This window comes from Pteropus medius, unplaced genomic scaffold, assembly GCF_902729225.1.
Source record: "Pteropus medius unplaced genomic scaffold, Ma_sr-lr_union100, whole genome shotgun sequence".
Lineage (NCBI taxonomy): Eukaryota > Metazoa > Chordata > Mammalia > Chiroptera > Pteropodidae > Pteropus > Pteropus medius.
Window position 1 is genome coordinate 10541764 of NW_024353908.1, and position 26289 is coordinate 10568052.

At 38.3% G+C, this 26289-nt stretch overlaps 1 protein-coding gene and 1 pseudogene across 4 annotated transcripts in view; one reads left to right on the forward strand and one right to left on the reverse strand.

Annotated features, from left to right (window-relative positions):
* The window catches only part of ADAMTS9 (ADAM metallopeptidase with thrombospondin type 1 motif 9), a 153901-nt gene that overhangs the window by 31444 nt on the left and 96168 nt on the right, over positions 1 to 26289 (forward strand). For all 4 annotated transcript variants that reach the window (XM_039851774.1, XM_039851777.1, XM_039851776.1 and 1 more), the window contains 11 exons: positions 43 to 158; positions 1125 to 1165; positions 1284 to 1389; positions 5719 to 5865; positions 7237 to 7378; positions 9316 to 9420; positions 15362 to 15507; positions 23464 to 23645; positions 23737 to 23873; positions 25328 to 25445; positions 25696 to 25791. In XM_039851774.1, the coding sequence (XP_039707708.1) occupies positions 43 to 158; positions 1125 to 1165; positions 1284 to 1389; positions 5719 to 5865; positions 7237 to 7378; positions 9316 to 9420; positions 15362 to 15507; positions 23464 to 23645; positions 23737 to 23873; positions 25328 to 25445; positions 25696 to 25791 (1336 nt within the window). The remainder of the gene's footprint in view (positions 1 to 42; positions 159 to 1124; positions 1166 to 1283; positions 1390 to 5718; positions 5866 to 7236; positions 7379 to 9315; positions 9421 to 15361; positions 15508 to 23463; positions 23646 to 23736; positions 23874 to 25327; positions 25446 to 25695; positions 25792 to 26289) is intronic.
* LOC120593810 (uncharacterized) lies at positions 18137 to 18255 on the reverse strand (annotated as a pseudogene).

The following is a 26289-nucleotide window of genomic DNA, read 5'->3' on the forward strand; positions in this document are numbered from 1 at the left end:
TGTGGGTACAACGGACCAACCATAACTCTTTTCTGTATTTAGGAAGGACCTTCCATATCTTTTAATGCCCAGACGACATTAAGAAACTTTTGCCAGTGGCAGCATTCAAAGAATTATCCGGGTGGAATCCATCATGATACTGCTGTTCTCGTAACGAGGTATGTGAATTTCTTGTTCCTCAAATCTCTCAGTTTCCAGGAAAGTTGATGGGATGAGATTGTATATTCCTGGCAGCCAGCCCCTAATACAAGGTTTTTCAACCTCAGCACTATAGACATTTCGGTCCAGATAATACTTTTTTGGGGCGCTGTCCTGTGCACTGCAGGTTGTTTAGCAACGTCCCTGGTCTCTACCCATTACATACAAGTAGCACTCTCCCTCCTCTCTGTTGTCATAACCAACAATGTCTTCAGACCAGACAGGTTTCCAGATGCTCTCTGGGGTCGGAGGCGGGGAGAGATGGGTGGGATACAGAATCACCCCTGGCTGAGAACCAGTAACCAATAGGTGCCAAGTAGTCAGTAAAGAAGTTAGGCAGGCCTGAAAGGAAATGCCCTTAGAGCAGGGGCAGCTGCTATTCAGATTGCTACTATGCAGCATATGAGCCCAGTGTTGCCAACTTTTATGATTTTTGGAGAAGTCAGAGATATGGATTTTTATTTTGTGTGAAATCTACTAGCTCAAAAATATTTAAAAAGCTGTACAGGGCAACGAAGAGGTTACACTGGCCTAGTTGTGCTGCTTGTCATTCACCTCTGATATGGTCACAAGCATGCACTCTTAAACATAACTGAAAGGCATTTAGAGCCCATTCAGGAATGTTTGTTAAGAAACTAGAATCACTTCCTCTATGGTATGAGGAAAAATCCTGGTTGGAGAGGTTTTTGCTTGCTCTGTGGCCACCCCTCAGGCAGAAGACAACCTTTCAAAGTAGCTCTTTATCCTTAGATCAATGATTCCCAAACTTTTTGAGTTGCAAACCCCTGGCCTTATTAGTTTGCTTTTTGTAGTCCCCTTCCCTGTAGTGGGTGATGTTGTGAATTCCTAGAAGGCTCTATAGTGTTTACTTGTATTGACATTTACTCTTTGGTGTCGTCAAGGCCCTAAGTCTGCTTTGCTTTCAGACAGGATATCTGCAGAGCTCATGACAAATGTGATACCTTAGGTGAGTCTGCTGTATGTATCCTCTGTGACAACAACAGTTTACTACATGTTTTTATTTCAAGCCACAATTGCTTTTTAAAGTAAATTCTTGTTTGTTTGTTTGTTTCCCATTCTAATAGGTCTTGCTGAACTGGGAACCATTTGCGATCCATACAGAAGCTGTTCTATTAGTGAAGACAGTGGACTGAGCACAGCTTTTACAATAGCCCATGAATTGGGCCATGTGTATGTTTTCTTTCCATATTTTTATTTAATTCAGAGTGACCTAAAACTTTTCTTCCTTCACAATAATGAACATTTACTTGACTTTAAAGGGAGAGAGATACTTCCCAAGTCATAGTAGAGTCTGACTTTGATTTCAGAAAGTTGGGTAAATGCAGTGCACCCGCTTTGGCTGTAGCTCATGTCTATCTTTGATTTAAATGTACAAGCTGTCTCTACAAAGTCTAATGCTCTCCTTTCCTACTGGGAATTGGGGAAAGGGGGCTTTTCCAAACCATCCACTGAAGCAGAGGGGATATCGGCTAGGAGAAATTTTCTGACTTAACATCTTTGCCTAGGACAGTCCCCCATCATTGGCCTGGCTCACGGAGTTTTCACAAATCAGATCATTCTTGATTCTAATTATACAAGTCTGTAATTCAGACATTTGACCTCACGGAACAGTGATAAGTCTTCTTTCAGAGAAGAGAATGAACAAAGATAGAGCAAAGAAAACATTTGCTAGTTTTGGCCACTAAGTAGTCATTATGAAACTGGCTTTTCCTTTTTGTTCTTTAGAGACAGAGCATGGTTAGAACAGGTGGCAAACAGTGTAAATTTCCCAGAAATTATTCTGATTTTTGATCTCTTATTTTACTGCTAGAATTATTAAATCGCTTGTACTATATCTTTTTGAAATAATTTTCTCAGAAGATGTCACTAATATAATATAGTTGTATATCAATTTGTATGTCAGCTGTTAACTTTATAGCTAAAATTATCTACTGAGCAAGCTTTTTCATTTACCAGTTTTTCGAAGGCACCTATGTGCAATGTTCTTTGCTAGGCACAAAGCGAGATGCATATAGAGAAATATCTCCAATTCAGTTCAACATATAATGAGTATATTTTAAAGCTAGTACCTTTCAAGCATATTTTAAAAACACATCTTTTCTCCAAAGGAAATACTGTCAGATGCCCAATCTTTAGAATACAAAAAAGGCTTGTCTTTAAATGAAGCAGTTGTGTTGGGCCAAGGTCCTGATTTGTCAGCTTCTTCTCTTTTTGGTTTCTGAAATGCTTTCATGAAACTCAAGGATTTCTTGGAACTCAGTTTGAAAACTACAGATACTGCCAGTATTCCCAAAGCACAAAGGCTGTAATACTAATTCCAAAAGAATGGTCTGTGAAAAATAAAAAAGAAGTTTTACAGCCAAGCGATTTAAAAAAAAAAAAGTTTTCCTAGTCTATCCCTGCTTGGAGTCACAAGGCTAAATGGTATAAAGTAAAGGCTCTGACAAGTTCTGTATTAACCTGTTGGTTTTGTTTAACTCAGTTTCCCCAAATTCATTTTAACAGAATCTTTTAGGGATTTTTTTTTCTTTTGCATAAAATTTAGTAAATTCCTTTAGAATTTTAAATTGGAGAGTAGATTTGCCCATAAAGAATAAGGTAACATTTCAACAGGGCAGCTATTCCTATCCCAGGAATGGACTAGGAAAAGTTACAGAGATAGGAATATATTCAAAGGGCAGAGAGTTTGTGTGATTAACAGATTAATATTTTCCACGAATATATGGCTAAGGAAAGTACACTAAAGAAATATAATTAATTTCCTGTTAATTTCTTTTCATCAGGAACTTATAAACTCCTTTTAGATAGCCAGTTTATAAAGGTGACATTTTAAGGAAAGTGAGAATTTTAAGTAGCAAAAACTAAATATTTTCAACTATAGAGAAACCTCAGTGCACAATCAACAAACATCCCTACCCCCCAAAACAATTAACCATATTTTTAGCATTGTTTTAGGAGCTTTTATTTATATTATTTTCCTTAATCATATCCCAGAGGTAGATATGATTGTTTCTCTGTGTTTGACTTAGTGCTATTAAATTGCCCAAAGTCTAGTAGCTAATGCTGGAGTACCAACCAAAGATGCTTGTTGGGTATCAGCATCATAAGGCAGAAATCGGCTGGGAACCAGATACCCAAGTTCTAGACTGAATTGTTTTACATTCTCTTTGACTTGAGAAAATGTTTGCTGTTTTCCTACCTGTAAGGTGGGGATAATACACATATACCCCATCTCAAAAGCTTCAGGAAGTAAAAAGTGAAATTACTAGTGAATGATGTGAGTTGTTAGTTAAAGAAAAGTATATTACTAACTTATGAATGAATTGTTTTTGTTTTGGTGCTTTGTCTCATATAGTTAGGTTTGCTCATATTTTAAGGAAAGTGACAATCCACATATGTCCAATGAACTTTTTAAAAATTAAATGTTAAGTTGTAACAGTCATGACTTTCTGATAATATAAAACCCAAAAGCTGTTGGGAGCAAAAAGCAATTGTTCTCCTAACTGTTGAGCATCACTGGATGCTTCACAAACAGTTTCTATATTCTCGTACCAGGTTCATAGACACAGAATTTAAGAGTTAGGAAGGATTTGGGAGGTAATTGAGTCTGTACTGAATACGGAAACCTTTACGTAGTATTTCTCACAAATCTTCCACAACTTGTCTAGCAAGAGGGAATACAGTTTATATATATTCCAAAATAAGGTTTTGGAATCAGACAGAAGTGGATTCCAAACCCAGTTTCTCCATCTTAGTAGCCTTGTGACCTTAATCAAGTAATTGAACCTCTATGACTCCGCTTCCCTATCTGTAAAACATGGATAGTAATAGTACTATTCATTGGGTCAAAGGAGTAAATGAAATAAAGCATATAACACATTTACTGCCTGGTATGTCGTAAATGCTAAAAAATTTTGATTATTTTGTTTAGTAAGTACTTAATGAATATTTCTTAGTATCTAGCCCCTGCTATGAGCAAATGTGCCTGACATTTGAATAAAAAGAAGTTTTCTGTTTATATGATGAAATAAACTGGATTTTGTCAAGTTATGGTAGGGCTAGGGAGTAAATACCAACTCCTTTGTACCACAGTGAAACAAGCAACTAACAAATATTTGAATGCTTTGCTGTGTTGGGTGTGTCAACATAGGTAGTATACTGACTACGCAGCTGAGAACTAGAAACCTGGGCAGCCATTCTTTTAAGAAAATGAACTCTTAAGCATTAAGAAGTACTTTTAATTTCAAGCAAGACAGTTTGAGTTTCTCCATCTCACAATTTCCATCACACATTATTCCATCTGGCAATTATTGCAAGGCCCAAATTTTTAAAAGAAAAAGAAAACTAAACAGGAAGAGAAATTAATGGAATGTACTTCAAAGACTTTTATCACAGCTTTCACTTTTATATGAAGCAAGAATATGAAGACACACTTGTGTCTGACTCACTTATTTCCATGTTTCAAGATGAACTAGTGAAGGAAATTCCTCCCTAAATGCTAAATTAATCATATGCATGAATTTTGTGATTAGGGAAAGCCATCCAGGGAAGACAGCCACTCCGAGCTTGTTACCCAATGGTAATAATTACTTAAGCTGAGAATGGCACGTAAATCGTAGAATTGACGTTTCTGGATTGAGAAATGTTTCCTATCGTTTTTTTCTCACTTTCTCTGGCTTAGCCAAGAATGGCAAATATGTATTAATGCTGCTGCTGAATCCCCTCCCAAGCACAAGAGGACATTGGCACTCCATCACAGCCCTCTCTGGAGGTTGGGGTGAGGGCGGGGGACCTGGATTAGTTAAAGAATCCTTTTCTGCTCAACTTTTCAGGAAATCAGTACCAGTCGATTGGCACTGGCATGAAGCATAAAACTATTTGCTGTCTTTGAGTTAGCCAGTTGAATTGGCATGCCTCTGGTTTCCATGCTTGCAGCCTTCCTTAATGGGTATCATGCATGAACTTTTTGTACCTTTATAATGATATACCTACACAGTTCTGTCGTTTGTCAACTTTACCTGAAAAGGAGGAGATGCCAAGACCCACAGTGAGCCTCTTATTAGGAAACCTTTGGCTTCAAGTTTGACCTTGACTGACTGTATATTCACACATTATCATAACTTGCCAAATTCTTGACTCTATAAATTCGCTTTTAACTGCTCATTAGGAATTCCAACTACTGTATTCTAGCACCAACTACTGCATATTCAGGGCCTCTGCAATTCCAAAAAGTACACTTAAATGAAATAATGGCTCAATCCACATCTTTTTTTAATATATTAAAGGCACTTTATATTAAATTGGGTGAGATTTATGTTTTATTTACATTCCATCTTCAGTTGGCTGGTAAGTTTTGTTCTGCTCGCCAGGATTAAGGTTCTTGTCTGTGATACAGTAGTCAGTTGAAATTCTTTTCTTAGTTACATTCCTGAAAGCAATGATAACAGCTCTATCTCTTGGTGTTTACTGACGTTCTCATTATTGTCTCGTTGGCCTTAGGTTTAATATGCCTCATGACGACAACAATAAGTGCAAAGAAGAAGGAGTAAAGAGTCCCCAACATGTCATGGCTCCAACATTGAACTTCTACACCAACCCCTGGATGTGGTCAAAGTGTAGTCGAAAATACATCACTGAATTTTTAGAGTAAGGCTTGAATTTTCTTTTAGCACAGACTTCTGGTATCTGGCCTCCACGTAGTGAACTAATTGTGGGAAAGAAAATGTAGAGTCAAGCATTCCTTTTGAGTTGTTATTTTTGTTGACATTCCTTGGAGGAGGGAAAAAAAATACTCTGACATCTGTGCAGTTCATATCCTTGCCAGAGCTTAGAAGATTACAGACCGAGCTAAAGAGAAGGTTGAGATCTTAAAGAGAATATGTAAATGTTGCTTTTTTCTTGGTAAATATATGAATATATGAAATCCGTTCCATGTAAATATATGAAATCTGTTCAAGTCTTGGGGGAGGGACCGTGGAAGTGATTATATGATGAAGGCAAGCCACAAATATTTATGGGCTTCAATAGCAGTAATTTTGGCTTGGAAAGGGGTAGGCTAGTGAGCTAATCCCAAAGGTTATCTGGGCAGATGAAAATTGCAGCAGCCCTCTATGTTGATGAATTGAGGACGTGTTTGTTTGCCCACTCGTTTCTCTCTCTCTCTCTCTCTCTCCTCTCTCTCTCTCTCTCTCTCTCTTTCTTCCCCTGCCCCCTCTCCTCCCTCTCCCTGTCCCTCCCTCTCTCTATTTCTCTCTCTATTTCTCCTCTCCCCCCCACTTCTCTCCCTCTCTCTCTCTCTGTCTCCTTCTCTCTTTTCTTGTTTTATTTTTTAAGCTTCCTGCTAGACTATGCAAAGATCCAATTACATTATACAATATCCCTCTGTCACAGATTTATTGCTTTTCTCTCCCAGAAGTACTAAAGGTTAAGTGATTGTCCTAAGGTCACTGGGCATATATTTCTGCAACCAAAGGGAAGAGGGGGCTTTATTAATCAGAATTCACTGAGTGTGAATTTTGCAGAAGTGTTTTTAGAAAAATCAAAGAACTGGAAGGTTGCTATTTTTTCTCTTTAATCAGATGGCCTAAGGTATTTCTTGCTATAGTTGTTGATTCACTCACTCATCTATTTAGCAAACATTTTCTAAACATCTGTTGCTTTGGACACGGCCCTAGGCTTGGATGAAAAAGACACTGTCTTTGCCCCTAAGAAGCTTAAAGTCTCTTGGAGAACATGAAAAAGATCACTGCCACAAAATGACATAAATGATCTAACAGATACGTATTTCCTACTGGTTATGCTGTATGCGTAACCATTGGTCCACAAACATGTAGACACCGAAAATATAACTTCAGCTTTTAGACTTAACCTTGGTTAAAAAGAAAAAAACAAATATAAGAAAGAAACTATTCTCTCTACCATTAAAATGGCAGAATGGCCTTCACTTTCATCTGGAAGAATTGACAAGTCTCATTTCATTCATGTCTCTCACCATCTGTATTTTTTTGCTTTTCATAGCACTGGTTACGGAGAGTGTTTGCTTAACGAACCTGAATCCAGACCCTACCCTTTGCCTTCCCAACTGCCAGGCCTCCTTTACAACGTGAATAAACAATGTGAATTGATTTTTGGACCAGGTTCTCAGGTGTGCCCATATATGGTAAGTGTTTGGGGCTGTTCCTGCCCTTACGAATTGATTCTGGACTTCTTTTTATTCATAGTTTTCCATTAGTTTCTCACTGTAATATAAACTGCTCATGAAAAGGTTGAGAATGGTCCATTGTATTTTAATGATAATAGTAATAACAATGATGGTGATAAACAGTAATAGTCCTCGGGGTCAGATGGTGCTCTACCAGCACTTTCTCATTTCACTCTCATGACAGTTCAAAAGGTAGATGCCATTATTGTTTTCATTGTACAAGTGGGAAAGTGAGACTCAGAGAGGACAGAGTTACAGAGCTAGTAATGGCAGAACTCGGACCTTTTCTCTCCTTGTCTCCTTTCATGCCCATGGACCTGTCTCGGTGACCTTTATTATAGGGACTCTTCTAGATTCAGTAAAGGTAATTCTTGACACAAACCTGTTTCACTGTTTTAGCTTGTTAAAGCTGTGTCCTGTAGCCACCTGGGGCTTCAAATTATTTTTGGTGGTAGCTCAGCAGGTAGGTGTGTGATATTTTGATTGATGTGTTGTGGACACTTGGACCAATGAGATGATACAATAGTAATTAGGTTGCAGATGAGCAGAACTCTGCCTTTTTGGGGTGCCCCACTCTATCCCTTTGGCTGTGTGTTTATTTGTTTTGCTAGGAGAAACTTTAGAGATAGCATGGTGAATTGGAAAGTACCATGATTCTATGGAAATGATAAAAATTTTAGAGTAAAATTGATCCATGTTTATATTCATTTCTGCATTATTCATGATAGTAAACATTAGTAATAATTCAAATGCACAGCAATAGAAAGGTTAAACAAATTATGATGTCTCCATTTAGTGGAATATTATACAATAATTAAAAATGAACTACATGTGATCCTGATACATTTTTTAAGAACAGAATAAATAATTATTTTGTAGAGTATGTCCTCAACTATAAAAAGGAGGAGGAATAACTACGGAAAAGACTAAGTAGTTTGAGGCTTTTTTCTATTAAAAAAAATAAATTATTAGTACCTTCTGACTATTTCTTTTATGAGCATCATTTAGTTTAATAATTAGGAAAAAAGCCTTTTTAAAATGTGTCCCGAAATAGAGCTAAATATATCAACTTGGGTAAATCTAAAAATTATAGTGTGCATGGAGGGGAGAAGCAAGTTGAAAGATAAATCAGTGTACCGTGAAATGCTAAATACATTGTTTATAGTTGAAATGCTATATGTTATTGGTAGATAATTATACATTTGCAGTAAAAGAAACGGGGATGATGAAATGATGCCCACCACTCAGGACAGTGGTCACCTCTGGGAGAAGGGGAAGGGATTGGGATTGAGGACGAGTGTACCAGGCCTTCAGCTGTGCCTGTGAAGTTTCCTTTAGTTGGATGGTGGGTACACGGGTATCCATTATGTTACTGTTTGTACTTTTTGTATGCCTGGAATATTTAACAATGTTATGTCCCTTCTTTCCTCTGAAAACCTCCCAACACCCTAGAAAAGAGTCATCATATGATTGTGGTATTATATATGACCTCTAGAAGAAAAACTAGTTTTGCTGTCAAGCCAAACCTAATCTCCAATCACAGCTCATCACAAACCTAAGCTCCCATTGGACAATTCTAGTGTGATAGCGAGCATGCTCCATTGTCTTTGTTCCTCAGTATTCTCATCTGTAACACAGGGAGGTGTTACTGAGGACCGGATGACACCATGTGTGTTTTTGATATACAGTAACTCCCCTTTTACACCAGGCATAGTGTGTCTCATGAGCTGCTCTATAGCCTTTGGAATATTTTATCATTTATAATACCAAGAAATAAAATCCCTTTTCAATCTATACTACATCATCGGCAAAACATTAATCGACAGAAATCCTTGCCTTGTTTGATATCATCTAATCACATTGTCACTGAATTGTCATTTAACTGAAATGAACAGATGCAGTGTAGACGACTCTGGTGCAATAACATGGATGGAGCACACAAAGGCTGCCGGACTCAGCACACTCCCTGGGCCGATGGGACCGAATGCGAGCCTGGAAAGGCAAGTAACGCCCTAACCCTTCCTTCTGTCTTGGGGCAGAAATGGCAGCGTTTTCGCTGTAGGCTCAGTCACCACTGTTAGAACGTAAGTTAGTGCAGAGTGTTTCAGCATGAATAATACTTTTTTTGAGAAAAGAGTTTCAGCTTCCCTACTGAAAATTGTGAAAATGTAGCATCATTGCATAATATTGATATGAGAGAAATAGCTGCCACTATTGCCTCTATTTCAAGACATACTTTTTTGATTTTAACCTTTCTAACATTCCAGTGTGCTTTTCAACTTACGGGTACATTTAATGTGAGGTAGCATTTCTTTTTCTCCTGTCTCTTTTGGGGGTGACACTGGAAGTCTATTATTAAGTTGGGGAAGCCTCTCAAAATCAAAGAAATGCAGAAATACAGTAATCTTAACTGTTCACTATTGGGATACTAGGCTTTTCCCAATCTGTGTTTGTCCCTTCAAGGAATGATGATGTCACCTGGGATATAACCAAGTCTAAATTCTGAGTTGGTTATCATGGCTTTCACTTATGGGTTAGTAATCAAACAAAATCTGCTACTCGCACAGCCCAATGATAACAATGTCCCACGCATCTAGGAGTACGATTAAGGCAACCTTCTTCACCTGGTGTCCATCTGAAAAAAAAAAAGCTACTGTGTTAAAGGCACCATCATCATCATCATCATCACCCAACAAAATTGGTTACAAAATATTTGAGATATTAGGCCTGATTTTTTTTAATCCATACGGAAAATGGCATTTTTCGCTTATCAGTGATGCAATCCCTAGACTATATTCTGAGTCTCTTGTCATCCTTACATATATTTTTTCCATCCTCTCTCTTCTTCCCATGTCTACTTTATTCACTTTTAATATTTTATTCTCATCTCACTTCTTTTTCTTCCACATTACCTTGTAGAATCAACAGCACCCAGAATGTTTTCATTGAAGGGGTCCTAAAGAGATGACAGGACTTAATTCTCCTTTCCCCAGTTGTATAGATAGGGAATAGAAAAAAACAGTGACCTGCCCAAGATCACACAGTTCGTTTAGGGCAGAGTCCCTCAACACCTGAGACCCTCCCCTCTCTAACTTCCTCCTCCCTTTCATCTGAAGGGGCCAAAGGGTACTGGAGTGGCCCTAACTCAAACTTACTGAGCTCCTTCGGTTTCCAGTGGTCAAACAAGAGGACTAGTGGTTTTTTCACTCATCTCTCAGGGTAGTTATAAAGTTACATGAGCGGGAGGGTATAAAAATTATTTGAAAAACATAAAGTTTAGTACAAAAAATTACAATGAAGATGATTTTATTCTTGACTTTACTTGGTGACTAAGTCAGCTAAAGTTATCATTTCTCAATGGCTAGGACCTCAGCAATTGAGTAGACATCCTTCCTCAATAACAGCCTCACTGAAACTGCATACAGACATAGGTCTAACGGCTTTTGCACCTTTCGTTAGCTTTAAAAGAAATATATCTCTTTGGCCAGAGTGAATTTTGCACTTTTTGCAAGACATTTAACTCAACGTATTGATGGCCAGAAGACCATAGATTTGAGTGGGAATATGGTTCTTAGGTTCCATGGCAGCCATTAAGAATTCACTCGTTACAAAATAAAGTGGCCTCGGAGTCCTTCTAAACACAACGACCCAGGCAGCTGATTCCAGTTGATGGGAGATGACAGTAGTCATGATACCCAGTTGATGACTTGGTTAGTTGGCTTGAGTTAGAGCCAGCCAACTATATTATTTAAGTCGAAACTGTTTAATCTTAGAAAAATCACTGGTATTGCGTTGTGGTCCTTAGCCAATATAACACACCCACCTAATATGTCTATTTCTGGCACATGTTATTGCTAGAAAAACCATAATAAGAATTCTCAATACTTTAATGAAATGAATTATATTTAGTAAAATTGTCATGAACAGGCTACCAAGTACCATGTAGTGATATGGTATGCCAGTCAATCTTGGAAAACAGAAGAACTCGGGAGCGTGTCTATTGTGTCTTTTTCTAATCTTCTGTTTTTATAATAGAAGCAGAAGATAAGGGATTGCAGGGTAATGTTATACCTGAGGGATAGGGAAATTCGGGAGATCTTTCAGAAGACTTTTTCAATGTATGTTTGTGTTCAGCAAGAGTTAAGTAAGAGACTTCAAGGCATTCCAAAGGGCAGATTTCAGGACAATTTCAGAGAAGCAACTCTGGAGAGAAAATGATAGGTACATTTTAAATCATGTTTTAAAAAAGTGGCCAGTCTAGCAGCTTTTATTAAAGATGTGGATATGTGTGTGTTTATTTCCCTGGAGAGTATTTTATGCATTTTACAAATGCCAGAGATGGTGGGTACGTTGGCATAGAAATTCTTTGTCTTTTCTCTCTCTTTTTTTTTAATAGAATTGGCAGAAAAGCCATATGCCTTTTTCTCTAGCAAATTTGAATTCCCTTTGCTGAGGGGTTAATTTCCTTTTTCCTTTCTCTTCTTTCTGCCCTGCTCCCTCAGCAGTAATCTGTCTTGGCTGCTGACACGATGTTATTTTGATGAATGACTCTCTAATACTTCTTTATTTTCTCCATTCTCTTGTTAAGTCCATTAACATTTTCATTTCAACCATGTTTATGAGCCTGAGGTTTGAAACTTTTGTTTTAAGCCTCCTTGAGACAAAATGGATCCACAGGTCCCTTTTCCAACCTCTTTTAAAAAAGAGACTTGAGGGTTGTTTAGGTAAAATATCATTTAAATGGTTCTGGACACTTTTAGGAAAGGCTCACTATATTTTGGCTTGGACGCCACAGGCCACTTAATGTTTTGTTATGATGTAACGGTTCTTCCAGTGTGCAATTATTGTTTGTCAAATTGCTTGGTAAAATAGATTATCTTGATACATATTTGCCAAATAGCCCTTATTTCTAGCCTCTGTCAACTCAGGCACTTCCTCTACTCCCCTGAGATTCTTCCTCTCTTTTGACCCATCAGTGGTCATATCAGTAAGACATGTTTTATTTGCAGACTAGTTTTGAATTAGAATTTTTCTTTTAAAAGGGGGCCATATGAGGACATCTGAGTGCAGTGCTGAATGACAGCACTGTGGTAAACCTATGTTCTCATTTCGCTCTGAAGTTTATGGTAGCTCTTAATGAGAATTATGGTCACTTTGGAATGTGTTTGTTGTGAAGGTAGAGTCTATAGAGTAGAGAGATCAACTGAAAACTGAAGACCTAAGTGTTAAGAGGAAAATAATATATTTCCAGGTAACTTCTCAATATTAAACTCCATGAATAATCAGAGGAATTTTCTCCTTACTTCATTGAATTTGTAAAGTGTGTATCTGACACCATGACTTGAAGGCTGAATTTGGGCATCAGCTATGACTTCAATTATATATTAATTGGAAATTTTGTTCAGGTCAGACCCAATTATAGTAGTATAAGCAAACTGGCTCTTTTTTCTGATACCAAAAACTCATTCAGAGTTAGACAGGTTATGGAGCTGTTGTGGCAGCTCCACAAAATTATCAGAGACCCAGGCTCCTAATTTCTTTATGTTCCACCATCATATGCAAAGAGTTTCTTCCTCAAAGTCACAAAATGGCTGCTGCAGCTCTAGCCATCAAGTCTGAATTGCAGGCAGAATGAAGCCAAAGGGCAAAGAACAAAGGGGCAAAAGAACCTTCCCAAGAATCTCACCCAATGAATGCTGCTGACATCTCTTTGACTACTCTTACCTATACAAAAATCTGAGGAAATATAGTTTCTGTTACCAAGGACGAAAGAGAGAATGGATTTGGGGTGGACAACTTAGAGTCTGAGCATACTTAACCATTTCATTAATTTGCTTTTGTTTTAAATTTCAGTCTTTATTTAGATGTTAAAAATTGTTACCATTTGCTCACAACTGAGAGGCAGCATGTGTCACAGTTTCTTAACTGTGCACTCTTGAGTCAGGTTGTGTATGGTTCAGCTCTGCCCCTTACTGAGGTTTGGCATCAACCCCTCTGTGCCACCATTTTCTCTTCTGTAGAAATGGGTGTGATAATAGTCCCTACTTCATAGTGTGCTGTGAGAATTAAGTACGTTTGTGTGTGTGTGTGTGTGTGTGTGTGTCTAATGCTTAGAACAGTGTCTGACAAATATTAAGTGCTGTGTAAATGTTTGCCATTATTATACTAACTTTATTTAAGTCTGGCCCCCTATGTGCTCAGCTGTGTACTAGGTGCTTTAGACACACTAGCTCATATTATACTCAAGACAACGTTAGTAGGTAGGTCTTCATTTTTAATTTTTGGAAGCCAAGTTCAGTGACTCACCCAAGGTCACATTGTCTGTGGAAACTAGAGTTTTGCCTGCTAAGTTTTGTCCCTGCACCATCCAATGTGGCAGTCATTAGCCACACGTGGCTAATGAGTACTTGAAATGTCAGTCTGAACTGAGATGTGCTTAAGTGAAAAAACATACCAGGTGTTGAAGACCTAGTACAAAAAGAGAGTGTTAAAAGAAACTCATTTATAATTTTATATTGATAACATATAGAAATGTTTCAGATATTTTAAGCTAAATAACATATTAAAATTAATATCAGGTTTTTCTTGTTTAATGTGGCTTCTAGAAATTTTTTAATTTGTTTAAATACATGACTCAAGTAACATTCTTATTGGATAGTGGTTCTCTAGATCAAGCTGCTTCTCTCATTTATTTTTATGTGTATATGTTCAAGAATGTTGTAGAGACAAACATAAAGCGATCAGAGAGTGATGTGGTCGTCTCTGCCTCTGCCCACATTTCTTGAATATGGAGTTGCTCAGGATTTTTTGGAGGCAGAACCTTTTAAGCCTCATCCAAATAGCCCTAGGAAAGAGACATGGCCTCAGATACTCTAAGGGGATAATTACAAGGAAGAAGGTACAGCAGAATAGAGAAAGCTTAATTGCACTCTCTAAATAATTGTTTACAAAGCCAGCCTGTTTATACTGGGACCTTTACCACCTGCCCCTTATTTGTCCACTTTCCCTGAATATAGCCCCACCCCCTGGCCTTTGGGGCCCTCTGCCTCTTCCCTATACGTCTGTGTTCTCCCTGCGGATAAATCACAGCAGAGCCACTAGCTCTGCTTCAGAGATCTGAGTGAGCCGCGGGGCGTCACCCTCCTGCCGCCGCTGCTGCTGCCACTCTTCCTTTGTCCACTGCTCAGTGACCTCAGCTTTGTGTAAGGGCCTCATACCCCAACAATGGCAGAGGGTTGAAAGGGGCTTCTTGACTCTCTTGTCCTGCTGAGGACTTTTATTTTTTGTTTTGTTTTAAACATCATGGCCTTCTTCCTGCTCCAGGTTGGAGATCCAGGTTGGAGAATGTGAAACCATTAGTAATAAAAAAGCAATAAAGTTTAGGGCTTTCTGTAATATGTCCATTTTGCTTTAGTGTCATCCTGTGTGCCTTGGTGGAATGAGTTTATAGGAATCATGTAACAAGGTTTTTTCTTTCCTGTTTAATTAAAACTGGGTTTTCAAATCCATGGGAAGCAATAAAGCATTATATTTTAACAGGCTTGCCACGTCTCTGGGCCTAGTTAGTAGAGATTTGCTATGCCAATGCAGTAACTCATTTTGGCCCTGTCTATAACCAGTCTGCCCATTTTCACTCCTCATTTCTCTAAGTAAACTAATTGAGCATCTTGAGGCTGGCCATTGGAGTTACCCTGACAGCCTGGAGTCAACCACTCATTGGCCAGTTTTATTCAAGCAAGTTGTAAGTTCCTTAACAGCCTACGGTCAATAAGTATGAGATTACAATCCCTATAGTTTCAGCCATTCACATGGATGATGAAATTGCAGCATTTCACACCAGCACAAGGAAAACAATTAAAGTATGATGTATTTAAAAGAACAGTGGGCCTACAATGTCTCATGCACCGAGCTCTCCCTCATTGTTCCCCTTATTAAATACAGCACTGCAAGTTTGGATTTTGTGTTCCCAAAGAAATGGAGGCCCCCGTGACTGATGGATCCTGGGGGAGCTGGACCCACTTTGGAACCTGCTCAAGAACATGCGGAGGGGGCATCAAAACTGCTATTCGAGAGTGCAACAGACCAGAGTAAGTCCTAGAACTCATCACTATTATTATTGTGGTAGTAGGAGTGAAAATGCCTAGAGGGAATAATTTAGCTGGAGGCAGATGAAGAGCTCTTTCCAGATTAAGAGATTGGGTGGACTTCCAGGGATACCTAGACCAATGGTATCCAAACTCTATCCCTGGGCACGGCCCCTCTGTATTATTATTTTTCTCCCATGACCCTTTATTATTAAAAGTTTTGTCTACCAAACGGTAGATGCTTCTGTGTTGATTGGCCTGTTTAACAATTTTGACAGTCAGGCATATCTCACTGCCCCTTAGAGCTTGGGATAAAGGTAACGGATTTTTCACAAGAAAGTAAAGAAATTGGACATTTCCATCCAGAGCACAGATAAATGTACTCTTTCCAGTTAGCTCCTGAAATGCTGAAAAGGAGCCACAGACACACTGCCTCCCCCAGGCAGCATTAGCAGATCCCAAGGGACCTGGAACCGCCAGGTCAGGAATTACCTTTGAATCAATCTAATTGTTCTGTAGCTGAGACACCCGAGGTCCCTATTCCACAACCTGAAAGTTTGCAGATTGGGAGTGTCCTGCTCTTCAGGATAATTCTCATTATGTGACCAGGCTAACGTTGTTAGGATTCGCATGTTCAAATAAAGTCTGGGTTTTTTTTTTTCCCCCAGTATCTATCATGGTAGACATGTGTTTGCTGGGGAGACTGTTTACAAGTAGGTTTGAAAAATTGCTATCTTCGTTATGAGGAATGACATCTCATTTTGTATGGATACAAGATGTATAAAGTTTAAAGAAATTGAAAATAATATATGATATTATTGCTACTGAACCTATATAGGCTGGAGACCCCAAGAAATCTTCACAGATCAGGGATAGTTTTTAGATGTATAAACCAACAACCGTTTTTAAGAACCAGCTGCTTTGAGATTATGTAAAATAATTTCACCCAGCAGAACTCTTTTATTTTAAACAGCATACATCAAGAATAGCAGACTGAATTGTAGAGGGAAGCAAGCAGGGAAAGTAGCAGAGTAGGCTGGTACAATACAATAGGATGGTATTGGAGAGCAGTGGAGAGACCAAGTGCATGGTGCTGCTCAGATCTAGGTGATTGTTCACAGGCAGGAAAAAAGGCCTACTATTGACAAAACTTCCAAATTTTTTATAAGAAAAAGCTGAGTTGTGTGAACCAAAAAGAACATAGTTATAGGTCACTGTTGCAAGACCTGGTCTAAATAATTACTCTGCAGTACAAATCACAGATATGATCAATTTATTTTGATACATTTTTGTTCACAGTCCAACATTTAGTTCACTTCCACATGTTATTAATCTCTACAGAAGACAACTAAGGAGCTATAAGATAAAGATTCTGATTCATAAAACTAACACTATCATTATGTATATAAGTTAATAAACATTAATTTTTCATAGAGCCTATATTTAGTATTCATTTTTTTAAATAATAGTATATAGTACATGTTTTTTAAAATTCAGACACAAAAGTATATGATATAAAAATTCTTATCATTGTTATTTCTAACCCTCAGTTACTCCCCACGAAAAATAACTGCTGAAAAATAATTTGATGTATATTCTTTCAAACTTTTAAAAAAGATTATAGATGTTATATCTATTATATAAAATAAGTACCAAACAAAATAGGGATCACAGTATATATAGTTTTGCACCTTGCTTTTTAAAATCAATTATATCCTAGTAGCTATTTGTATTGTTGAAGCTTTAAAATAAAACATTTTAAGCTAACAGCAAATATGAACTTTTTAAAAATTAAAAACTATTGAGTGGTTACGTTGAGCCTAAATATTATTATTATAGTAAGCTATATTATCATGAGGATATGGATATTGCAAAAAGCGCTTTTGAAATGTTGGCTCAAGAATATTTTATATAAAAGAAGTGTTGGGTGGTTTTGTTGTTTTTTTCGTTGTCATCGTTTTAAGTCTTAGAACAATTCTAGAAGTAAGGTGGAAAGTGGAGAGAGATAAATCACTCTGTAATTGCAATGGGCCAGACAAAGAAAATCACCCCTGTAAAGATCTCAGCGGGAAAGGATCTTGAGCTTCAAAGTGAAGTGAAGATCCTCTCAGTCAGAAGTTAGGAACCAATCATTAAAGACTTCAGTTAGAGGTCCTTGTCCTTGCTGTTTGCTGTGGGAGGTTTTAAAATAATACAGTCCACCTAGGTGACTCTCTGCACTGGCATCATTCATTAAAACTCCTCTAGGTTATTTGCTGTTTGGGATGTCCCTGTGAATTTACAAAGGAATCTTCCTCTGAAAACCGAGTTTACCGTGGCACTGGGGAAGTCAGTTTGACAAGAGAAAGGGACACAAAAAGGGGAAAATCAGATCCAAATCTCTGTTTAAAAGCTTGTTGAGAGAAATTCACAGAGCAGATGGTTTATTATGTAGAACGTGGAAGTGGTTGCTGTCTTGATTCTTAAAGAGTTTAAGGGGAGTAGGCCCCCTCTCACTGGCAACATGCCTCTTCTGGGTTTGAGGAACCCTTAGAGTTTAATGTTATTTCTATTTTTTTTTTTTTTGTAGGCAACCCTTGGTTGACCTCACAGATTGCAAGCACCTTGTCAGTTTACAATCCCTTATTTTTTAAGCCTACAGCACCTGGTCTTCTTAGGTGGTCTCCCATCCAGGTACTAGCCAGGCCTGACCCTGCTTAGCTTCCAAGATCAGACGGGATCCGGCTTGTTCAGGGTAGCATGGCCGTAGACTAGAGCTTCATTCTTAGAATCCAAGGCTGTCTCTCTTAAGAACACTGGATTGCTTCCCCCGCCCCCCCGCCCCCCGCATTACTCATTAGATTCGGGAATGTATTTATTACTGTTAAAATGTATAGCTGAAACTCATTGGATTTCGTTAACCAATGTCGCCATTAAAAATAATTAATTAAAAAGAAAAAAAGAAGTATTTATTTAACATCCAGATACTTTATGCTGTATTTTTAGGGTTTTTTTCCCCCCTGGAAAGCATAAAAGCTAAAAAAGAAAAGTAGCCTTGCCATGTACATGGGATTATACTGTACCCAATGAGCAAGCTATGTACAACCATATGCTTTCTAATTTTGGTCAAAAAAAGATGAGCTCATATTCTGGTTTGTAAGGATAGTCCCAGTTTATATCTCTTATCCTGAAGAAGTTTAATAGCTCCCATTTTCATTTTCAAAGTTTCCTGGATGGGACAATTAATTATATGGTAACCTGATCTATAAGAAATATATCATAGAGTAAAGTTTTAAATTAGAACCACCAAATTATAACTTAGAGTACCACAACATGACCAGTGTTGGAACTAGAAGGTGCATTATCAGGCCGGTGGGCCCTGTACTTGTTATTTTGCACTCTAAATTTGGCCCTCAGCATGCTGGTGGCTGGAACAAAATGGTTTATAGAATTGTTATGGTCTATCAAAATAAAAAAAAGATCAAGCCAGTTCTTTAGGAAAGGCAAAGTATTTCTCTCTTCTAGTGCTTCTATTTATCTTTGAAATTAGGAGGTAGGTTAAATTTTTAAAAATAATAATAAACTCCTAAGTTTGAGAAAAAACAAGACTGTGAACTGGACATTTCGCATTTAGGTTTTCACCATAGCAACTGCTTATAAAATGTTACATAAAAGAAAGTAGACATATGTCTTTTTCATCGAAGAAAGCTAATCTCTCATTTGGCTGTAAAGCATTGCAGCAAAGGTGTTTTTCTGTTTTTTTGTTTTGCTTTGTTTTGTTTTGTTTTGTTTTGTTTTTTTGTTTGTTTTTTTGAGGCACTAGGTTGGATGAACTTATTTTGAAATGTCAAGAGTTGGCTACTGGGGGAGAGTCATTAACTGATGAATTAATATCCAGTCCCATAGACAGCCCCATGTGGCAGGATCATTAATGGTTGCTAGTACAGCTCCCTGGCCCATCCCATCGAATCCCTGAATAGCCTTTCAGCACCCTCTGCAGTTGGCCACTAGGCCCCTACCAATCTTAGGAAATATACTACTTTCTGGGGCTACCTATTGTATCATTAGAAATTTCTTCCTTATGTTAACCCTAAACTGCCTGCCCTACCTCATTGTATGTAAACATAGAAGTTGATACTGTTTAAACCTATTTGCAGTCTAAAAGTTCGCTTTCCTTGAGGGTAGAATGCACCTGTGATGATCTTCGCAAAAATGCCTTCACCGTTGGCCATGCAGCATCGCAGATTTTGCGTGTGTGTGTGTGTGTGTGTGTGTGAATGGGCATGGTTGTATAATATGTGCTTGAAAGAAAGATTCAGGTCAGCTATGCTGAATATAGTTACTCTCACAGTGATTAATCTAGTAATTTCCTTAAATCCTTTCCATTCTTATTTGACATGCAGTATTTTTAAAGGATCTTAATAGTTGGAAAATGTGGTTAATAATTTTTAAAGTTGCATTTCCTATAATTTTCAGTATTTTCCTACATGGAAAAAATTTAGCCTACCCAGCTAAATTACTAAATTATAAAATGAATTTTTTCCATGCTGAAAGGTAAGTTAAGTTGACTAAAGCCTTCCTCATTACACAGTACAGGCAAATCAGGCAGAGATCACCTTGTGTAGGATTTAAGATAAGCTATATATTTCAGAACGGCAAATTAATGTTTATTAACCAAATATAGTCTGTCTTTATATAAAAAGCGAATAAGGTCATAGAATGAGTTTTGATATGAAAGAGGCCTATTTCAAGAGAGGCAACATGGGAGAGAGGCCAGATCATGAGCTTAGGGTCACAGAGACCTGGGTTAGTGTCAGCCAGCGCATCTCTTAATTGGCATGTAACCTTGCCAGGTTACTTAACATTTCTGACCCCAGTTCAAACAAAGGTTCAGAAACAAGAATGTCACTACCTATCTCACAGCATGGCTACGTACAGTCACAAGAATAGCTCAGGGATCAGCAAACTTTTCCATAAAGGAGTATTTTTCCTGTAAAATATTTCATAAGTGTTTTAGACTTCAAGAATCATAGGATCTCTGTCCCAACTATTCAACCTTGCTGATATAATAAGAAACATACGTAGCCAATATGTAAAAAGTGGGTGTAGCTAGGTTCTATTAAAACTTTATTTATGAACACTGAAATTTGAATTTCATATAATTCTTATGTATCTTAAATTAAAATTTTTTTTCCTAATTATTTTAATTATTTTAAAATATGAGACCCTCGTAATAGCTAAACGTTTACTGTGTGGCAGGCTTCGTTCAAGTACTTTGATGTATTAACCCAGTTAAGACTCAGCCTTATGAAGTAGACATCAACATCATTTCCCTTTTACAGGTAGGGAAATAGGCTTAGAGAGATGAAGCGACTTGCCTAAGATGGCATTGTTATTAAGTGGCAGGGCTGGGATTCAAACCTTCTCTTTCTAGGGTCCATCTCTTTAACCCTCAGCCATATGACCTCTCACATAGAGTGCTTTCTATGTGTTGTTTATTAAAAAAATGTAATTTGTAAAAATAAATCGCTAAATGCTACTTGCCATTTGATAGTGGTCAAAGCAAGCCAACGTGGAAAGAGTTGCCATTTGAAGGGAAGCCACCTACAACTATTAACTATTTGCAGCCCAAAGAACTACTGTATTTGATCAATTATAAGAGTCAGCTCAGAGTCATTATGTATGTAAGAGAACCTAAAGAAAAAAATCAGCTTTTAAAAAATTTTATTGTCAAGGAGAAAGAAATATGAATTACTTTTAGGCAACAAATAAATTATCAATCCACCATAGTTGGGACATTTAAAAAGAAGACTCGCAAAGATCATTTCAATTTGAGGAAAAAATCAAGGAGGGTTTTCCCTGGAGCACATTTAAAACAAGTTTTACCTGAACAGCTATATGGGCATGATCTATTATTCATGTGTAACCTGATATTTTATGCATAAGACTGGGGTGCCCTGATACTGAGAGAAGAGCTTGGTATCCAGGAAACCAAGGCTGTATCTCTAAATGCCATCAAAAAAAAAAAAAAAAAAAAAAGAAAAAGAAAAAGAAAGAAAAAAGAAGAAGAAGAATCAGAAGAAGAAGAAGAAGAAGATGATGATGATGATGATTCCGGAATAATAGTTCCTGAATTGTGTAGCAGAAAGAACACAGAGAAAAAAACTGGAAAACTTGAATTCCAGTTCTGTCTCTGTTCTTTTATTAGTTGTGTGACCTTGGGCAAAATACTTCTCTGAACCTCCTGTTTCTTGGTATAAAAGTACCTCAGCCTTTCTCTTGGGTGAGCACGAGTGAGTTTTGGCTAGTCAAATGCACAGTGCAGATATAAAACTTATGGGCTTAATTGTATTTAATGGGGAAACAATCAGACATAGATGCTGCTGTGTTTATGTGCCACCCCAAGATGCAGTCTTCTTCATAATAAATAACAGTAAATATTTATTTACCAGAATCCTTGCTAAGCTTCTCGGATTCATAATAAACCCTTTAGGGGCACAATATCCTCTCTGCTTTACATATATAGGGCAGAGCTCAGAGAGGCCAGGGAGCTTAAACGAAAGTGTCCCGTTTGTAACCGCAAAGCCTATGCTCTTACCTTACTCTACAAATCTTTGATCAAGGGAACACATTTACAACTATCACGCCACATGGCCCTCCCTAGACTTGGGCACTCTGCACAAGCACTGAGTCTTGCCTCACAATGCAGACTGTGTTGTAGCTCAGATTTGGTACTCAAACGAACTGCTGAATTAGAGCAGATTAGATTGGGAGTGCTCACATATAATATCATAGTAGTGATATAACTATCATAGTAGTTAACATTTCCGGCATCTACTGAGTGCACTTATTTTAGAGGAGAAAACTGAAATGCAGGGAGACTAAGAACTCTGTCAAAGGTCACACAGTGAGAATAAGGCCAAGACTAGAACACAGGTCTAACTCTTACCAGCTCTGCTAGGCTGCCTCTCCTGTATTGTATGGGCTTGGATACATTTCCCGTTCCCTCAAGGCCTGGTTTAAGAGAACAAAACAAAAATCATTTCTTATGGTCCAGATTACCCCGAAAGATTCATTCTGGAGAAGAAAGATGGAAAGGTTTGAGAGGTGTCCTAGGGTAGCAGTGAAATCTGAGCTGCTCTAGCCCTGAGTGGGTGAGCCAGACTTCCTATGATTCTGTGATCTTCCAGTTTCCATGATGAATTTGGCAAGCTGTTGACTGCTGGGAGATGTGTTGTATAATTTACTCTCTGGGACACATCTGGAAAATACATGTACGGGTTGCATGCAGAGATTAAATTTGCACTGTGATGCTTTGCAAGGCATACTGTTGTCACACAAAAGTTAATGAAACCAATACGCTCTCTCTTGCTTCTCTTATTAACTTAGTCAAAATACAGGAATATTCCCTTTATTCTATCTTGTTTGTAAAGCAAAACAAACAAAAGCAATGGTATTGGAGGGCAGCGAGGAGGGAAAGAACGAATCAAAGTGGAATGGCAAAGGTTTAGGATGGTTTCTCATGAAAATATCATGGTGGGAAAGGTAGGCAAGGAGCATTCTCGCTACTCATCTGTCCCTTTCGCCTTCTGCATTTTTAAAATTGGAGGACTGCGAATGTTTAGGAGAAAGTGGAAGAAAATGTCCTAATAGATTCCAGCTTTGTGTTTCATACTTCAAGTTACATGCTCTAACATTTTATCCTCAAAACAGCCTTACCAAAGTAGCACCTTGCCGTTTTAGAGATGAGAAGGAATGAGACTCAAGGAGGTTAAGTGACTTACTTGCTCAAGGTTATACACTTAATGGTGTTCAAGGCAGAGTGCAAACCCAAATTTCAGAGCCCTTGTCCTTTTCTCAGTCACCAGGCACTTCAAATTTGCTTCCCTTGAAGGCAGGAAGCCGCACATAAGAGAGCAATGTGGGGAGAAATACTTTATAATACAGTGTATGTGTATTTTTTCCTTTACCTTTTTTCAGGCCAAAAAATGGTGGAAAGTACTGTGTGGGACGTAGAATGAAATTTAAGTCCTGCAACACAGAGCCGTGCTTCAAGCAGAAACGAGACTTCCGAGAGGAACAGTGTGCTCACTTTGATGGGAAGCATTTTAACATCAACGGTCTCCTTCCAAACGTGCGATGGGTCCCTAAGTACAGTGGAAGTAAGTGTATCCGGGGGTAGTGCCCACGGTTGGCAGGCTGGTGTGGTGTCCAGGCACAAAAGTCACACCGCATTGTATTTTTCCTCCCTAGTTTTGATGAAGGACCGGTGCAAGTTGTTCTGCAGGGTTGTAGGGAGCACAGCCTACTATCAGCTCCGAGACAGAGTGATAGATGGGACTCCTTGTGGCCAGGATACCAGCGACATCTGTGTCCAAGGCCTTTGCCGGGTAAGTCCCAGATGGTGTTTTCATCACGCTGTTGTCTTGCTAAGCTGTCATGGCTTTCTTGGCTGAGGAACAGCTGCTAATATCTCCAGGGAAGTGGTTCTCAGAGTGGGGTCCCCAGAGCAGCGTCAGCATCACCTGATTCTGATGCACGCCAAAGGTTGTGAACCACTGCTCTGGGTTTTTCTTTATATTCTCAGCCTCTCTGTGGGCCTGCACAAAACCTCCCCGTGAAAATGTAATAATTTTCACACACATTCCTTTACTGTAACCTCAGTGCTTAGGGTTAAACCCAAATACTCCCTGATAGCAACTTCTAGATCGAATAGCTCTGCTCCAGAAAGATGTCATCGGGAAGAGCTGGCCTCACTCAGAAGTATCTTACTGATTTTAAGCAGGATAGCTTCTACCGGAGACATACCTGTTATTTACTTTGAAAGGGGAAATCAATCTGGCTGACGGTAAAGTATCAGAGAAGGGATTTCTCAAGGGCTTTATACCATTTCACTGTTCTCACCAGTCAGAAATCATTCCTAGTGCAACAGCAAGGCTATGAGATGATATATTTGTTCCTTGCATGTTCGAGGCAAATTGGAGTTCTTAATTAGGATTTGGTTGAAAGAGCCCCTGCAAGCTTCACTCACTTCCCGACTCAACAGCTAACAGTGCAAATTGTCTTGTCAGTCCATTTTAATGCAACACATTAAGTTTCTCTTCAAAGACTAGTTCAACAAATTGACAAGAATGTGAAATCTGTCCTCCTGGGCTTCTTGTTGTTGCTGGTGTCTTTCGGAGACCTCAGTCTACACTGCTGCATTTCATTAAGATGTGAAGAAATTCAGGAGGCTTTTTGGAGTCTAAAGATTCAAACTAGTATTCTGTAGCCGTGCTTTGCCCTCCATTCATAGTCATTATTTAAACATAGAGGATTTGGCATCAAATCAAATTTTCCAACTTCTCTTGAAAAATTGGGAAGTGTTAGTCCTGGACTCCTGCTACTACACAGTGGCAGGAGCCTGAAGTGGACAGTGGCTGCTCACTTAAGATGGGATGTGAGCTCGTTAATTGGATACAGTCCTCACTGCTCCTTTTTCTTCCCAGTCCTGAGCGATTTTTTTCATTTACTCCACTTATTTGTAGACCAGTGCTTCTCAAACTTTAATTTTTGTAGATGTAGCACCTAAGGAGCTGGTTAACATGCCAGATAAGCTACTCTGATTCAGCAGATCTGGGGAGGGAGATTGAGAATCTGCATTTCTGACAGCATCAGGGATGCCTATGGCTGCTAGTCCACAGACCAGATTTTCTATGGCAAGTTTGAGTTCTCAACCCTTGCAAGTTTAGAGACTTAACTTTCTTGTAATTTTGAATGCACATCATGCAAAGAAACACATTACTTTCCATTTTATAATCTCTATAATACTTATCATTTATTTCAAATGTTTTCTTTTTAAAAGCAAGCTGGATGTGATCATGTTTTAAACTCAAAAGCCCGAAGAGATAAATGTGGGGTTTGCGGTGGTGATAATTCTTCGTGCAAAACAGTGGCAGGAACATTTAATACAGTACATTATGGTAAGAATCTGTCCCTTAGAAGCATGGGAAAGAAAATGGTCAAAGTTTAAAAATTGTTCACCGTATGTAACATGTAAAAAGTAATCATGTCAAGCGTAAAATCAGTCTTGTTAAAGTACATTACCCATCTGGCCAAAAGGCACCTAACAGTGATAGTCATATTATATTTCTTTGTTGCCCACATTTTATTCCATGCTTAGAGAACATGAACCATGCTACAGAATGCTGAATTTCTGCTAAATTTTTTCAGGTTACAATACTGTGGTCCGAATTCCAGCTGGTGCTACCAGTATCGATGTGCGGCAGCACAGTTTCTCAGGGAAATCAGAGGATGACAACTACTTAGGTGAGATGGGTGCCCCCCGCCATATGCAGGTGATCTGGTTCTCTGGAGTAGTTGGCAGATACCAACTACATCCTTCCTCTATTGCACATGAGGAGCTTTCAGATGTCATGTATTTTCATAAAAGAAGTTGATCTCGAAATTCATCGCTTTATTTCTCCCTCATATCTATACCCTCAGAGTACTGATTTAAGAGTCATGTAGTTATACTAGTCAATATTGAGGGATTTACTCTGGGTCTTAGAAAATAGAAAGCCCCTAAATCAAATTTTGGAAGTGCTTGCCTTGTAAGTTTAGCATAAAATCATTGCTCTTTGAGTCTGTTTTTAAAAATCTGTCCTATGGATAAATGACTTGAAAATGTTTTATTAGAGGTATTACTTGACTTAATTTTTATGTTATCGACTCTAACCAATAGCCGACAACTGGTGGACTTATTCAATATTTCATTACACCTGATCATTCAAAAAGGTTCTATAGTAGCAATGTTTTTCTCATGTC